Source organism: Salvelinus sp. IW2-2015, linkage group LG23, assembly GCF_002910315.2.
Source record: "Salvelinus sp. IW2-2015 linkage group LG23, ASM291031v2, whole genome shotgun sequence".
NCBI lineage: Eukaryota > Metazoa > Chordata > Actinopteri > Salmoniformes > Salmonidae > Salvelinus > Salvelinus sp. IW2-2015.
In genome coordinates, this window is record NC_036863.1 from 22088065 (window position 1) to 22105485 (window position 17421).

Genomic DNA, 17421 nt, shown 5'->3' on the forward strand with positions numbered 1-17421 from the left:
TTCCACCATTGGGGTGCCAGAGCAGCGAACAGTTTTGACTGGGCTGAACGGGAACTGTACTTCCTCAGAGGTAGGGAGATTAGACCTGTGTTAATTTTCTATAGCCTATTGCCTGCTACAAGAATTTAGTCATTATTAGTGAATGTGCATTATGCATAGTTCTCGTTAAACTTGCAACAAAAAAGGGCATTTTCATAGATTTGAAAGCCAGATCGGTGATTATTGCAAAAAAAAAGCATGTTTGATAAACTCTTATTATTAGTTGCTATTATGGTTGTTTAAGGCATATATTCAACCTAGGTATAACTTCAAAATCCCTGAATTCATCTGACCTGCTAGAGCTTCCCTGGTCAACTGTGCTGTTATTGTGAAGTGGAAATGTCTAGGAGCAACAACGGCTCAGCCACGAAGTGGCAAGCCACTCAAGCTCACAGAACAGGACCGCAGAGTGCTGAAGGGTTTAGCGTGTAAAAATGGTCTGTCCTCGGTTGCAACACTCACTACCGAGTTCCAAACTGCCTCTGGAGCTTCATGAAATGGGTTTCCATGGCCGAGCGGCCGCACACAAGCTTAAGATCACCGTGTGCAATGCCAAGCGTCGGCTGTAGCGGTGTAAAGTTCGCTGCCATTGGACTCTGGAGCAGTGGAAATGTGTTCTCTGGACTGATGAATCACGCTTCACCATCTGGCAGTTCGACGGACGAATCTGGGTTTGGCGGATGCCAGGAGAACGCTACCTGCCCAATTGCATAGTGCCAACTGTAAAGTTTGATAGAGGAGGAATAATGTTCTGGGGCTGTTTTTCACGGTTCAGGCTAGGCCTCTTCCATCGCTACAGCATCCATGACATTCTAGATTATTCTGTGCTTCCAACTTTATGGCAACAGTTTGGGGAAGGCCATTTCTTGTTTCTGCATGATAATGCCCCAGTGCACAAAGCAATGTCCATACAGAGTTGATTTGTTGAGATTGGCGAGGAAGAACTTGACTGGCCTGCACAGAGCCCTTAACTCAACCCCATCGGACACCTTTGGGATGAATTGGATCGTCGACTGCGAGCCAAGCCTAATTGCCCAACATCAGTGCCCGACCTCACTAATGCTCTTGTGGCTGAATGGAAGCAAGTCCCCGCAGCAATGTTCCCACATCTAATTGAAAGCCTTCCCAGAAGATTGGAGGCAGTTATAGCAGCAAAGGGAGAGCCAACTCCATATTGATGCCCATGATTTTGGTGTCCACTTACTTTTGGTCATGTAGTGTATTTCGTGAATCGCACATACATAAAAATAAAAAAATCTGGATTTGATTTTAAGGTCATATCGGCCAGCCCTTTGTCCAACTGTCATTCTCTTTCTCGCTTATATGAGGAAAGCAGCCATAGCAGCCAGGCTTAAGGAAATACAACCATGTAAAAGTTGCAGTACTAGCAACGGTTGTCGGTCAGACTGAGCAGTGAAAACCAACTGTCTCTTTTCATCCAAACTCCACTTTAAACAAGTCCCTCTGTAGATGCACTGAGCTGAATTGCTATTCCAGACAGGCGTTGTGTTCTGTCTGACATCTGCAGTGTCCAAACACCAGAACCCAGTCAGCGACTGAACCCTCTGTACATAGACTGGTGGCTTTAGTAGCTAGTGCCTCTGTCTGCTCTGCACTGCATGCTGAAATGGTCTACTGCCTGAATTACTGCCTGAAATGAGCACTGGGGTGAAATGCACTGCACTAGTAGTAGGCCCTATAGATGTAGTAAACAAGGGTGCTACTCCGTGCTCTGCTCAAACCTGCTCAGCTTATGTTGTTTATATCTCCTCTAGTCCCATGTATTTGTCCTTTTCAGCTGGGTGCATTCCCTTGAATGCAGGGATGATGATGATTGTGTTTCTGTGGGATGGAATTTGGCTTGCTGTAATTACAGTTCATAGGTGGTCAGTGTTGATGTAGTCTGCTAGGCTAAGCAGCAGCAACATGACATGACTACCAGAAATGCCAGCCAGGGAAATTACCCAGGAAACGACGAATCTATTCAATTTATTTGGATTCAAATCGAGACAAGAAATCCGATTGTATTCAAGTGSTGTCGTTTCCATATTAGAAAATGTTTTAGATCTTCTTCTTTATCTCTTGCAATGTGCAGCTTAACTGGGCATAACAAATCATTATGTGATGTGTTTCTCAATATGCCATGTTTCGCTCTTTTAGTTTAGAGTTGTATTGCCTTTGAGAAGGTTAGGCTAGATTACATTTTCCTGACTAACCACCATGCATATGAGCCACTTTTTGTGTAGCTTAAATGGTCTTCACAGATAGAACTGGGCGATAGAGAGCAGCATTTTAGCCTTTTAGCTAGGCCCTGGGCCTAGATCCTTTTGAAAGGGCTTTTGCTTCCTGTTTTAGCAGCATAATGCCACCTGTAAAATGGTTGAGATGGGTTCAGACCTCTTGTGAGAGAGTCTCTTGTCAGTGACCCCATTTATTGTGAGGAGTTGGTTGAGCTGCAGTTGTGGAGTGACACAGAATATGCCACAGGGGGAAAAAGGCAGTAACGTTGTTTTGACTCCTTTTGTCTGACATCTTTCAGCAATMAATGATTGACATATCTCTTGCCATTTCCCTTCTTTGTGTGCGGCTGCTGAGTTCTGGAGCGAGTTATGAAATTGTCCATTACCTCCGCCGTGTATGTTCGAGCTATTTACTTACAAAGGGGGTTGTTTACAAAGGAAGCTTTGACTTAGAGCAGAAATGTAATCTTTTATCATGTAGCTGCATAGCGGCCACTGCACAACCTTTGTGTATTACTCACATTTAGAAAATGGCTCTAGAAAAGAAGTAAGTACTTTCACATCATTCAGCAGCGGAATGCGATGGATTSAGATGGAGGCTCACTGGGGTTGGAATCTGAAAGACCGGGGCCATGTTTTAAAGTGCTTGTGCAAGCCTGAATGAGTGTATGGTGTGCTCAGTTGTGCGTGTGTGCTCAGTCACAGGGAATCATCCGTCTTCCTGTATTTGACGTCCCAGGGTCTCGTTGCACGGGTTGGCCGGCGTGTCAGCTTTCTGTAATTAATAGTAAATAGCCCCCTGCACTCACCCCATCAGGGACCAGGTGCTGCTGAAACCTAGCTACACCAACCCCACCAGCCGACCGGGGATGGAGGGATAGAGGAGAGCAGATAGCCAGTGTCTCACTCCACAGGGATGGGTTTCACAGCTATACCAAAGAAAATTCAAAATGTCAATTGCTGTCTCCTCTCCCTCACCACCAGTCCAACACCATCTCTCATCCATCTCCATTATTGTGTAGGCTATACACACACACAGGTTAGACATGGTGCAAGCCCAGTCCTAAGGTAGACAAAAAGATGTGAAAAGATAAGTTTGTCTTCTGTCTTTTTGACAGTAGGCCTAACTCTTGCACCAGTTTATTTTCACGGTGTGAAGTTGATACATAGCTTTTTCTCCTTAACATTTTGTTGTCTTTAGTTAGGCCTGCTTTGTGACAAACATTGATAGTCGCACTCCACTGTCTGTTTTTACTTTTATATAGAGCGAAAAATTAGGCCAGACAGGCTCCTGTCCTATAGGGAGATTTTGATTTAGCCAACACACACACACACAATCATTAGGGCTTTGATCAACGGCATTGTGAAGGCAGAAAGGGAAAAAGACAGTCATATTCCTGATCTAATTACTGTGAGAATTCAGTTTAGCCTAGCTGCCTGTAATGTGTGATTTAACCTCTTGTCAGGTGCTATTAAAGGAAGCTGGGTTAATATTTCTGGCAAACTTCTTTCCACTCAGGGAGGTGTGCCTGGTTTAAATTCCCTACTAATTATATGAAGCCTGCAGGAAGCGTCATACCACTGTGGTATGTATGAGCTAAACCATGATGGGACTGTTGACTGATTTTCTACTGCTACCCAGTGTGTCTGCTCTTTTCTTCTCTGAAGGAATGGACTTTGATTGCTATTTGCTAGCGACAGCTGGTTTAGAAAGAACTCTCTCATGTGCATTTTGGCAAATAGTAGCTTGAACAACAAACCTGTCCTTTTGGCTTCTTCTCCACATTTCTCCCGAATGGACTGTTTTACAGCCCGCTTCTCTCTCACTCATTCACTCACTTACGCTCTCTCTCACACTCACACACTGTATCACCACTCACACACTGTATCACTACTCACATACTGCAGCTAGATTAACTAATACATTAAATGCACAATTTGATGTTTGGGGTTAATCAACCAGTTAAACATTTTGTGGATTTAAAGGGATTAGTCTTGGCTGTGTGAAGCGCTGGGCTGAACCCATTCAACTCAGCCTGGGCCAGGCTTTTAGAGCAAAGGGCCATGGCCTCACTGCTTCCTAAGATAATCAAACACACACACATAAACAAAACACTTCATCGCGTTTGAATAGCAGCAGCACTCTATCTTGTTGTTAGATGAGGCATGCAGATTAAAGCTGCTAAATGTAACTTTTTGGGCGATCCAACCAAATTCATATCGAAATCTATCATTCTCATCGAAAACAAGTATAAGAAGCGGAAGATCCCTTCTATGTGCGCTATTTCTATGCTTCCCGTTCTTAAGTTTCGTTTTTTGAATCTTTTATATTTATATATATTTTACACTAGTGAAAAAAAACTATATATATATATATATATATATTACACACACACACTTTGGATGTTTATAGTTTTTTTTTACTAATGTAAAAAAATCACCATAGAAACATGAATACAAAAACATAAATGCAAAAGGCCCAGGGTTCAGTTTTTTTTTGCATCTTTTACTTTCTGTTTTGTACACCAGCTGAAAATACAATATTTTTGGTTGTAAAAAATATGTTTCACAGCGGTTTAGATGGTACAATGATTCCCTATACTCTGAGTGCTTGTTTTGTCACATAAACCGAAATTTGGCAAACTATTAGATTCCTATTAATTGCAGACCCTTTTTATAGAACTTATTTGTCATGTATTTGTCACTCTGTTTCATTCACTGCATCTATAATTGGTATGTTCTGAGTTTTAAAGACACTGCATGTTTTTTCATGTTCTAACTTGCCATCAAATGCCATTTTACTTTGAGAAATAGAATATTGTACCCTGACCTATAACGTTTAATGTTGTTTCTTTATGTGGATTCTATTTGACCATTGCCTGTGCTCTTTCCCTGGTACAAATGTTTTTTCTGGATCAAAATGGGGCTTAGGTGGTGGGCGTGCCTAATGGAGCCTTCCTGTTGGCCGCAGAGTAGATGTTTTATATAATTTTTTGTTGTAATTATCTCCCAAATTTTGTGATTACGATCTTGTCTCATTGCTGCAACTCCCCAACGTGCTCGGGAGAGGCGAGGATCGAGTCGTGGGTACTCCGAAACATGACACGCCAAACTGCGCTTCCTAACACTTACTCGCTTAACCCGGAAGCCAGCCGCACAAATGTGTCAGAGGAAACACCATTCAACTGATGACTGAAGTCAGCCTGCAAAAAGTCAGCCACAAAAAGTCGCTGGAGCGCGATGAGCCAAGTAAAGGTCCCCCGGCCAAACCCTCCCCTAACCCGGACGAATCTGGGCCAATTTTGCGCCGCCCTATAGGACTCCTGGTCACGGTCGGTAATGATTGAACCCCAGGCTGTAGTGACACCGCAACACTGTGATGCATTGCCTTAGACCGCTGCGCCACTCGGGAGGCCCAGTGTAGCTTTTTTTAAAGCAATTTTCTGCAATTCTACACATTTTGCCATGTGCTGAAGAGAAAAATKTGCAGTTTTAAAGCATATTTCCTTCAATTCTACACATTTTTCCATGACTTATGCTATCAGAGTGACTCAAACATTAAAACAAAATATGTGGGGCCGCATGCCATGACAAAAATACTCCTGAATGCATCATTTGGGGAATTTTTGATTCTCCCTTAGTTGCTAGTTGTTTGTTTTTATCTTCCATTATTTTTTCTACTTACTTTATATCATTTAAGTTTACACTTTATTATTATTGTTATTTATTTTTACTTTTTGGACATAGACGGCTGCTTCCCCATTATTCAGTGCTCCAGCTGAACAGATAGGTCCATATGGATGTCTAGTCTGTTGCTAAGGCCAGCGGGCTGTGTAAGCCACCCTGCTAAATCACTTCTCACTAAATCACCTGTATCACTGCCTGCTGCCTGCCTCTCCCATGTGACAGAGAGGGAGCAGAACAGGGTATAACCGCTCAACCATCCACACCCTGCCCTGAGGATTATTTTACATTAACCCACAGTACCACCCATCCCATCTGTCTAGCTCTCTCTCTCCCCCCCATCTATTTCTCTACCCCCTCTACCTCAGTGTAGTGTGTGGGGGGCCAATGGGTCTGCTCTTTAGAAATCCAAAAGGGCCCTGGCTAGCAGACCTCCTGAAGGGCTCAGGGTGGAGAGAGGGCCAGGCCAGCGCAGCTGTAATAGTGATGGGATGGCTAGAGCAAGCCATGTCTAATATTTGCTAAATAGTGGTGCACATCATCAGCAGATTGACTTTGCATAGGTTTACACAGTCCTGTATAATCTGGTGTGTATTAGTGCCAGGTCAGATGGTGTTCATGACGACTGAGGAAGATTGACTTTACAGAAGCCTAGTACACACTGTCCTAGTAGGCCAGGGGTATTCGTCCGGAGGTCTGCGCCGCCATGTATTGCAGGGGTTCTGCAAAAATATATTTAACAAATTCCAACGTTTTTATGAATATCGCTAGCAACAACAGAATAAAAACATTTTGAATTGCATACCTACAGTAGAAAAACGGAGAATATCTTATTTCTAATTATGTAAACTTTATTTCTCAACTCCGAATATTTACCAAATTACACTCATTGGAGCCAATTACACACAGTGGAGTGTCTGACATAGGCTTTGAAAAAGCACCCGCAAATAAGCCACCAGTGAAGCAAGTGCTGCTGGTAAGCTTTCTTGACATGGACATACATTTTTACCAACACATGGCTAACCTTTGTGTAACCAGCTAAACAGCTGCTCTTAGCGAATATGTGTTTGGAGTTAACTTTCTAGCTAATAGACGGTTAGTTTACACTTCCTCTTCTAATTATACTGTGGGGAGGTCAAAATAATGAAAAACAACCAAATCTATTCATTTTAAAATGTTGATTACTTCTCCTTGCCATTATCATTCACCTGACGATAAGACAAGATGTACTAACATGATGGGGGTCTCTCGGTCGCCGGTTTGCCTGAGAGTGGGTCCCTGGGCAAGAAAAGGTTGAAGATGCCTGCTGTAGGCCTATATAAGGCAAATGAATATTATGTAGTTTGTGTGGTGGTGGTGTTCACTTCATGTCGACTTTGTTAAAGGTCATATGTCCTCTGAGACGCCCTGGTCGGGTCTGGGCGGTTTTAGCCAAGCCATATCTGAGATCCATTCATCATTAATCTGCTCCATCCAAAGTCCCCTCCTCCTTCAGCCCATGTCTGATGTCTGCTATCTCAGCCTGATTGATTCCTCCAGCCTTATTGCAGAGGAAAGCGGGTCGATGGCGAAAAATTTGCTGCTGGGTACATTAATGTTGGGTTCAATTGCATAGACCTTTGAGCGAGCCTCATCAGTCTTTAACCATCGGACAGCTAGGGGAAAGGTGGCTGTATGAGTTAGGTAGTTGGAGAGGGCATGATGCGAGAATGTTTGTGTGACTATCTGTGTGCGTGTGTTGCTCTTTCTAACCATAACCGGCGTAGGCCTAGTTCTTTCAGAATAATATATCAATAAATATTAATCTGTTTTTTACAATCAGGTATTTGCCATGCAGACCATGCTTCCTCCCCACCATCCCCTCCCTCCTCTCCCAGTGAGTGGCAAGAGCAGAGAGGCAGGAAACAGACAGATTCTGTGGTGTGCTTTAGACAGATGGATAGATGGACAGTGCGGTGTCGCTGCCGCTCTGAGCCTGGGAGGGCCAGATGTTCCCAGGCTAACACAGGGTTGAGATGTTTGCCATACCGGCCCTGTGTTTGCCATGCCGGCCCTGTGTTTGCCATGCCGGCCCTGTGTTTGCCATGCCGGCCCTGTGTTTGCCATGCCGGCCCTGTGTTTTTGCCATGCCGGCCCTGTGTTTGCCATGCCGGCCCTGTGTTTTGCCATGCCGGCCTGTGTTTGCCATGCCGGCCCTGTGTTTGCCATGCCGGTCCTGTGTTTGCCATGCGGCCCTGTGTTTGCCATGCCGGCCCTGTGTTTGCCATGCCGGCCCTGTGTTTGCCATGCCGGCCCTGTGTTTGCCATGCCGGCCCTGTGTTCGCCTGGCTCCCCTTTGAGACGCTGGCTGGACAGGGGCTGGGGATGGCGCCTGTCTGGGTGGGTTACATGCAGTCGCGCACACACACACAGACAGGAGATGAAGGGATCCCAAATGTCTGCTGCTCTCTCTGCTCTTGGCGACACACCTTTATAAACTCTGGGCCAGTGAGAATGATCTCTTTTATCCCAGACAGGCCCTGTGTGAGAGGCTCTGGCTCTCTGTGGGGCCCAGACTGAATGTCAGCGCTGCCATTGAGCTGACCTTACCTGCTGCTGTACATGGACAGAAAATAGAATTGTTTCACCTTTTGGGTTGTATCGACCAGGAAATCCATTACATACGGGGGAAAAGGGTCAGGCATACAGGGAGGACATGGCAGGCCTCTCACCACATTTTGGTGTGCATATCTGACTGTCTGTGTGTATTTAGGCTATGTGAGGTCGGTATAGTTTAATGGCACTGTGGATAAATGTCCTAGCCAGGCTGAGGGCGTGGCTGGCTGTGTAACGCCTGTCTGCCTGCCTGCCTGCCTGCCTGCCTGCCTGCCTGCCTGCCTGCCTGCCTGCCTGGCTCGTGGTTTGTGTGTTAAGTCCTTTTAGGATGATTTAATGGCCTTAGCTCTCCCACAGCTCAGACTACTGGAGCTGCTTTGACCCTCCTCCTACATCAAGTTGCCTGACACCCTGGTGCTGTGGCTGCCTATGCCCGAGTCCTCCTGTCCCCTCTTTTCCTCCTCTCCTCTCCTACCTCTCCTCTCCACAAATAGAAATGTTATGCAAAGAGACTAAATTATTTATTATTCTTATAGAGGCATGTTTGTTCTACATAACATATTTCCATCTGAACGTTCCGCTACATTGTGCCCTGCTAAACACACCCGGACTCTCACTCGGAGAGGGAATGGGAAATCACACTGGTCATGCAGGGAGTCATTATGCTGCTCAAGGCTCATCTTACAGCTGGCTAGGAGGGGGGTGTGTGTGTCCGTCTGTCCGAGGAACAGCTGCATTGATTTGGATCTGTTTGCTGAGCATTCGGAGCAGAAATGTGAGCCGTAGGAACACCTGGAGAGAGGGGGGTGTCAGGAGGCACTGTTCTACGTGTGCGCACACACCACCCAATCTCTGATTCCTTCGTGAGGGCAGCCCGGGATCCCAATCAGCAGCACTTTAAAAGCTTTCCTCTTTCTCCCTTTAATCGTAGGCTCAATTTGTCACTGGGGTGTCCAATTTCTGATAAGCGCTTGACAGAGAGAGAGGCAGAGGAGGTGTGGGGAAGAGCAGCACAAAATGGATGCACCTGCTCACATATGAAATCAAGCCACTCCATCTTAATTTCTCTATGCTGCTGCGCCAGCTCGCCTGGAACAATGCTATTGTGCATTAGCTCTGCTCTGTCCACACACACTCATGCTGGGTCTGAAAGGGAACCCTATGCCCTATAAAGTGCACTAGCTTTGACCAGGGCCCATTGGGTCAAAGAGAGTGCACTATATAGGGAATAGGGTGCCCTTTTGGACAGACTGAGTCAAGCCCATTTGAGACTTAACCATAAGGGAGAGGCTGGGCTGCACAGTTGTGTTTGGGCTGGGCTGCACAGTTGTGTTTGGGCTGGGCTGCACAGTCGTGTTTTGGCTGGGCTGCACAGTCGTGTTTGGGCTGGGTCAATCTGTGGGGCCATGGGGGAAGGTGCTGGCTGGTATTAAACAGTTTTTCACTTGTCTGACAGGTCAGAAAACGCATAACGCTGGCATCTGGCCCCCTCTCCTCTCTCCTCCTGCTTGTGCAGTGTGTACTCAATCAAACACATATTTTAGACTTACACACACACATTTTGAGGCAGAGAGACACAGATTTTGAGTCAGGCTACACAGTACGCACACATTTTACGCCACATTCACTCGCATATCAGGCAGGTAGCCTAGCGGTTAAGAGTGTTGGGCAAGTAACCAAAAGGTTGCTGGTTCGACTCCCCGAGCCTACTACGTAGATGGAAAATCTGCTGGTGCCCTTGAGCAAGGCACTTAGCCCTATTTCGCTCCTGTAAGTCGCTATGGATAAGAGCATCTGCTAAATTACTTAAATGTAAATAACACACACACATATTCAAGATGGTATTCCTGAGAATTTTACCCTGGGCGTAGCTGTAATTCCTTGCCTAACTAGCTGTGTGGTATGTTTCTCAGAGACAGGCCCACACCACGACTGAAATATTAGTGCTTCTGAAATTCTAGTGTCCCTTCAGGGGTATCACAGCCTCCTGCTGATTTACAACCCACAGGATTCTCACATTAACCCACCCTGCCGACCCTGCGCACTCCCTCCCTCCCTCTTTTCTGTGGTATGGCTCGTCAATGTATAGGGTTGTAAAATGTTCAGTAACTTTCCCAGGTTGTCCAGAAATCCCAGTTTTGAAGATTCCTGGAATCAGGAGGAATTATGCAGGACATCTGGGAAACCTGTGAATTTGACCTGAATTTTGCAATGTGCTATCTGCAGATGTAGACTTGTTATATCTGCAGTAGTGCTGTTACAAACAGTTTATAGCTTGGTATCGGTGTCAGTCAACTCAACATGTGACTGTCTGGCTGCATTGTTGTCTCCTTTTGATAAAGAGCAAAACTATGTGGGATTTAGAAAGATAGAAAAGGGATAATGTTGCTCTTGTATGAGGACAACTAGGCCTTTCTCAGAGCTGTAGTGTGGTTAGCCTACCCCTGAGAGTGTATACTGTAGAGTAGGGACTCTCCTCTCCCGTGGCATGCAAGTCTCTCCCTCAGCAGAATCTGTCATCCGCCAATCTGTGTTTAAACAGTTGCAGACCAGGGCCGCTCCAATCTAGAGGATGTGAGTGGAGTGGAGCGAGGAGCGGAGCGTCCGTAATTTGGTTTGAGCGTGGAGCAGATTAAAAAGAAATTGCAGTTGGCCTTCTCTCCCGCTCCAATGGGGTGTCACAGCTGGGTGTCACAATCTGTGTAATTGATGGCAAGACAACGAATGAGCCCATGCAACAGCACTGGAGACATTTTGATTTCTATGTTGGCTGTTGTTAAAAAAATATATAAAAAAGAGGAGTATAAGTTTGTAATTGCACAACAGCAACACATACAACTGAAATATCTGATCATCAATAAATTAGAGAAAAAGCCATTTGTTTTTTAACACACCAGCTTCTTATCAGGTAGGTCCTTGTTTAATAGCCTACGACAAGTTGTTGAACTGTTGAGCGCTTCTTACAATAACCTACTTCAAAACCAAATAGTACATAGTCACAAAAGTACATGGAGTGTTTGTTTAAATGTTCCTTTTAAACAAAAAATTTATGGATTGAATTTGGAGCAGGGGAAAGAACTCTCCCTGAGCGATGAGGGGAATTTCCAACCGCTCAACTCCACTCACATACTCCGCTCCAAACCCTGCCAAGTGCTACTCTGTTAATTGCAGAGCAGGAAGAGTAATGGCCGCCACAGATCCTTGCCACTGCTGTTTTTATAAAACTCCCCTGGCTGATTAATTTGAAAGGCAAGCAACTGAGTGTTTAATCAGATTTAGCGCTAGGTGTATTTAGTGTGACTAAATCAAATGTAGGGCTTTTAGATGGTGTGTTTAAAAACCTACAGCTCTGGAGCGCTGCCCAGAGATCTTGCTGTGGTTTTTAATGCATGTCAACCATTGGGATTTCTTGTTCGTTCGTTTTTAGACTGTCATATCTCTGGAAGCGGTTGGTTTTTCCCTCACTGAGGCATGTCCTCTCCAGCCCTCTGACTGTCTGCTCTGTGGATGGATGTAGAGTAGATAGATGGGTAAATAAAGAAGTAGCCAGGCATCCTTCAGTTTGGATCTACTCTGTTTTGGCAGTGCCGTCCACACATTTTACATCTGGTGTAAACACATCCGTCAAATGATACTAGTAGAAGGGACCAGGGAAATTGGTATTCCGGGCCAGCATGCAATGCATGCACCTCTGTCGGCTTCTTCAGACTAGTGCCTTTGAGCATGGACACAGACACACACTCCAGTCTCTCACCTCCCACATCAAGGAGCCATGAGTGGTCATTACAGTGAGTAGACTAGAGTTGTGGTGAAATAGCCAGTGGCTGGACTAGACTGTCCATGGCTTACTGGCCCACGCTCATTCCTTTCAGCCCTTCAGTGGGTGTGTGTGTTGTAATGACTATAGCCTCGGGATGAGATCAGGTCAGGACACCACCAGGTCATATCTCCTGACTCATAGTCACTCACTCTACCAGTCCACGCAGACATATTCCCAATATAGTACACTAGTTTTGACCAGGGCCAATAGGAGATAGGGTGCCATTTCAGACACACCCCCAGCTAGATGAGGCAACAAGATCTCATAGTTTCCCTTCGAAATTCAATGTATTATGGATGAATGTCTATTTTTGATGCATTAATTCCATGTGATTACAGGGTTAATTCCTCTTGGTTACAGGGTTAAAACAGAAACAACTCAAATGGTTAACAGTTTAGCCCTTCATTCTGAGTGGTTAGAGCTATGGTTTGGGGAAGGCTTAAAACAAAATAATAAAAAATCTGTGTTCATAGTATTCTCACGGCTTGCTAGAGCATTGTGGTCTGCCATAGGACAGTGGTTTGACGTAGTGCAGCGGTTTTTTAAAGCGCAGAGGAAGTCATAAATCAACGTTCTCAGGATCTTTTCAGATGTCCAAAATCACTGTCTGTTTCTAGTGACCAGCCTGGATGAGGATCCAGTCAGTACTCTGTTGGCTGACTGGCTAGGGGCAGGCCCAGAGGCTCTCATTCAGGCTAAAGATGAGAGCCACTGATGTTAAAGACTGACACAATGCGAAGATGAGGCCAATGGGGTGATGAGGGCTCATACATTTTGTCCCCCCCCCTCCCTTTCGTGTCATGACGTCTCATCCTGTTAAGAGCTTCTGCTGTAACTGTAAAGCAGACTTCTCCTCCTCTGTGACACTCGGACAGTCCGAGATTATCCAATTGCGGACTGAGCACTATTTTAGGTGGAGGCTGTCTGTCTGGCTCACTGGCTGGCTGCTGCTCCTCTTCCTCTCTTCCATCCCCCCTTCACCTTTAATTAGAGAAGTGTCAGTTAATCTGTTACTCCCCCCTCCCCCTCAGCTCGGAGTAGCTCTCAGTCAACACCACCAATGCAATTTCCTTGTTTGATTTTTGACACCTTTTGTGTTGCCTGTTTGGAAACAGTACCATACTGACTCTCTTTCTCTCTCCTTTCTCACTCTCACTCTCTCTCTCCCCTCCCTCACTCATTTAAGTACACATGCATTCTCTTTAGTTGCAAATAACAGTCCAGGTTGATGAGGGCTGGCGTCTCTATGGTTGAAAAATATAAATGTCAGCCAGCCCAGCCCAGGACTAAACACCTCAGGATCTGCTACAGTCATCAGGAACTCTTTTGTGTGAGAATGTCGAACATGCGCACACACGCCATGTACGCACACACACATATACCGTGCGCACACACACACACGCCATGTATACACACACATACTACACACCATGTATATACACACACATACCACATATACATGCCATGTATACACACACATACCACATATACATGCCATGTATACACACACACACACACACACACACACACACACAGTGGAACAGAACAGCACTGGCTTCCATGCCTGTGGGCCCTGGGCTAGCAGCAGCACTGTTTCATTAAATCCTGTTCCACCTTACTGTTTGCACAACCCAGATGGGCTAATGAAGGCCACACTGATGTGAACAGTCAGTTCTGAGTAACATGCACAAGAGCAGGCAAGGTCTTTTTTCATTTAGAATGTTCTGGTTTGGAATTCAAGGGTAAAAAGTTATTATTTTCTCTTTCTTTTCCCCCAGCATTCAGCTCTCCTCACTCGCAAAAGAAAAGTCATTTCATTCTCCCTGGTAGAATCCACACACACACAACATGCTAAGGATACAACGCATTTCTCCCAACAAGATTATTCCTTGGCTCTATTATGGACACTATAACCTCAGGGTAAACACAATTAGATAACAGCAGCACACAGCCTGCTCTGCTTTCTCCTCTCCTTCTCCCTCAGCCATTATCACAAACAATGGAACAACACAAAGGCTTAGCTTTCTTAATTGCTTTCGCCTTTAATTGGGCAAGACTGCTAAGGACTAGCTGTTAATGCAACCAACCAACCATACAGGGTTTTCTTCTCACCTTGTTTTTGTAACATGGAGGCATTTTTTGGAAGCATCTTTTCTAATGAGCTGCTTATTTTGATGCAGAACTCTTAATTTTCACACACCTCACACGCCTCATACTCACACACCTCACACACCACACACTCACACATACACATACACACACTTGCATGCACTAGTAACCAAGGCAGATCCTCCTGAATGTGTAAACAAGGCAGATCCTCTCTGAGTGGTAAACGAGGCAGATCCTCCTGAATGTGTAAACGAGGCAGATCCTCCTGAATGTGTAAACGAGGCAGATCCTCCTGAATGTGTAAACGAGGCAGATCACTCTTATAAAAAGAGGCTCACCCAATGATTAGGAGACTATTATAGATGTATATGAGCTGTGGTGGAGACTGGAGAGTCACTTGCTGCATCGTCATGGGGTCCCTAATGCCATGATGAAAGCACTAGGGGTGTCTGGGTCAGTCAGTGTTAGACACCTGGCTTAACTCCACTGGCTGAGCCATAGCTCCACAAACATCAACTGGATATACAGGTGCCTGCCTGGGTCACTGCAGAGTAAAGTCCACATCATACCAATCTAACCCACCTGGGTTTTACCCGGTGGGCAATTAGGAATCGGTTGGAGTAGCAGAAGCCACACACAGCACTGCTGCAGCATCTGATCTTTCATAGCGGTGCTAGAGAGAGTCTTACTGCACTGTCTGAGTGTTTGTATTGTTGAAAGAGCCTGTGTTTTATTTTCTGTCTGTCTATTTGAAGTGGATGTATCATAGTGACTGGGTGGCTGTCAGGCCAGGGCCCGTCTGTCTGTCTGGTTTCATCATCTCTTGCTGTAGTCTCTCTACCACTCTAAAGCAGAGTGTCAGGTGGAGCATTACCGTAGGCTGACCTTTGCTGCTGCGCTCCCCAGTTTTCTGACATTCAGGGGCGCTGTGGGGGAGGATGATTGTGTGTGTTTGTGGTAGATGCCTCTGGGTGTGTATAAAACAAACCAATCGAAAATTGGGATCTTGCTTTGACTGGTAACCCTCCCTTCCTCGTCTATCTATATTCTACACGTCTGCATTTGATGTGAGGTTGACTACCTCCACCCCAATGCCTTTGTGTTCTTGAAAACATTCTTGTTATCCTTGTTGAGAAACATTGGCACTAAGATGAATTGAGAGAAAAAGCTGAAAATCTCCCTTGCGGCTTTAAGACCGGCACTGAAATCCGCCGCATCACCCTGGCCGCACAGAACGAAACAGCAACAAATCCTTAGATCTGTGTGCTAGTAAGAGAGAGAGCACTCCTACCGCCCACTCCCCCCATCATTCCTCCCATAGCCACCCTTCCACAGGCCCCAACTGTCCTTCCCATGCCACCCCCGCCCAGCCACCCTCCCTGTCACTTCCAGCCCCCCTCCGACCCCATACCTCCCCACCCAGACCCCAAGGTGCAGCACAGACAGCTCCATCTCGGGTATCTCTCTCTGTGTAACTGCCAGCTTCATTAAGGCTTGTTTTCTTTCCCCTCGCTGGGAGGATTTAAAAGAGCTGTCATCCTGACCTTTTTCAGCGCCTGTGTTTTTAGAGTTCATCTCACCCCCTCCTCTCCCTTCCCCTCTCTCTCCCCCCTCTACGGGGGACAGGCACTTTTAAGCCGCCACCCTGCGGCAGACGGCAGTGCCAAGGTTGTTGGTGGGTAATTGCCTCCCTCATAACAACGCGGTGTGTGTGTGGTTTTTGTCTGTGCTCCAGTGTTTGTTCTGATGCCACGCGGCAGCAAAGGAGATGGGCACGGGGCAACGCACTCTGTCGACTTAATTTACTCCCTGACTGACCTTCGTGCTGATTAAGCAAGCATCTATGGTGTTTTGAATACTGTAAGTGAAGCAGACTGCAATTAAAGCTGTTCTCTCTCTGCTGCTGCTGTTACCTCTGATTGTTACTTGGTGGCAACCTCTCTCACACACAGCTTCTCACTATTTAAAGTACCTTATTATTTTTATTTTCCATACGGTTTGGTCTCTATTACTATACTTTGTTTGACGTCCCCTAAATGTACCGCTACACATGTTGTAGCGCTAGCCTCCTGGGGCCTGGTTGGGGACCATAGGATTGATGTGGTACTTACTGCCATGTTTCTGCTACTGCTCTCTGGAGTGGCTTCCTTGAGTGGAGTGCAACACACACACACACACACACACACACACTCATATAAGGGTAATTAATTCCTCCTGCTAAGGTCTTGTAGAGGCAATGCACAGGTAGCAGCAGGGTCGTACCACCTGACCAACACAAGGGGGGGGGGGGGGGACGGTGAGAGTAATTTTCATCCTGCCTATGCATATTGACAGAGTCTGCCCCATGTTTTACCACTAGCTGTTTGATGTTATAATTGAAGTGATTCACAACTGAGGGTTGTATTAGCCATCCCTGTGCTGCTCTATACTATTACTGTATTATCTCCATGTAGCATATGTGGACCTGCAGTTATGTCTGAGTTCTGACCCCTCCCTCCTCTCTCTCCCCCTGTAGTGTGAGGAGGACCCAGTGTCCCATGTTGCATTAGTGTCTGTGTGAAATGCTGGCCTGTCTGCCAGGGCCAGGTGACCTCTCCCTCCAGCTTCTCTCACACACGCAGATGAACACTGGACTTCAGAAATGTAAGTGTCTGTACTCTACTCTCCTACACACACACACCAGGTTGCTAAAATCCTTCTGCAGACCCACCCAAACATTCGATGAACAGAGCTGCTGGGTGCTGACCTGGTTCTCTGTAACAGCCTTGTGTCAAAACTAAAAGAGATGACCGAGAAAGAAAGAAAGTGTTGTGCTCCAATACAATAGATCACAATTCAGGGAGAAGTCAGGGGATGAGACTGTACTAATAACTTGCTAGAGAACGTGCGCTCGCCCCCCTTCCTCTCTCTCTCGCACGTCCTTCCTGTCCTCCC

At 45.9% G+C, this 17421-nt stretch overlaps 1 protein-coding gene across 2 annotated transcripts in view; it reads left to right on the forward strand.

Annotated features, from left to right (window-relative positions):
- Positions 1 to 17421, forward strand: part of LOC111951036 (protein FAM222B-like) — a 62860-nt gene that overhangs the window by 25726 nt on the left and 19713 nt on the right. For both annotated transcript variants that reach the window (XM_070434262.1, XM_023969007.2), the window contains exon 2: positions 17003 to 17130. In XM_070434262.1, coding sequence (XP_070290363.1) covers positions 17049 to 17130 — 82 coding nt within the window. In that variant the 5' untranslated portion in view covers positions 17003 to 17048. The remainder of the gene's footprint in view (positions 1 to 17002; positions 17131 to 17421) is intronic.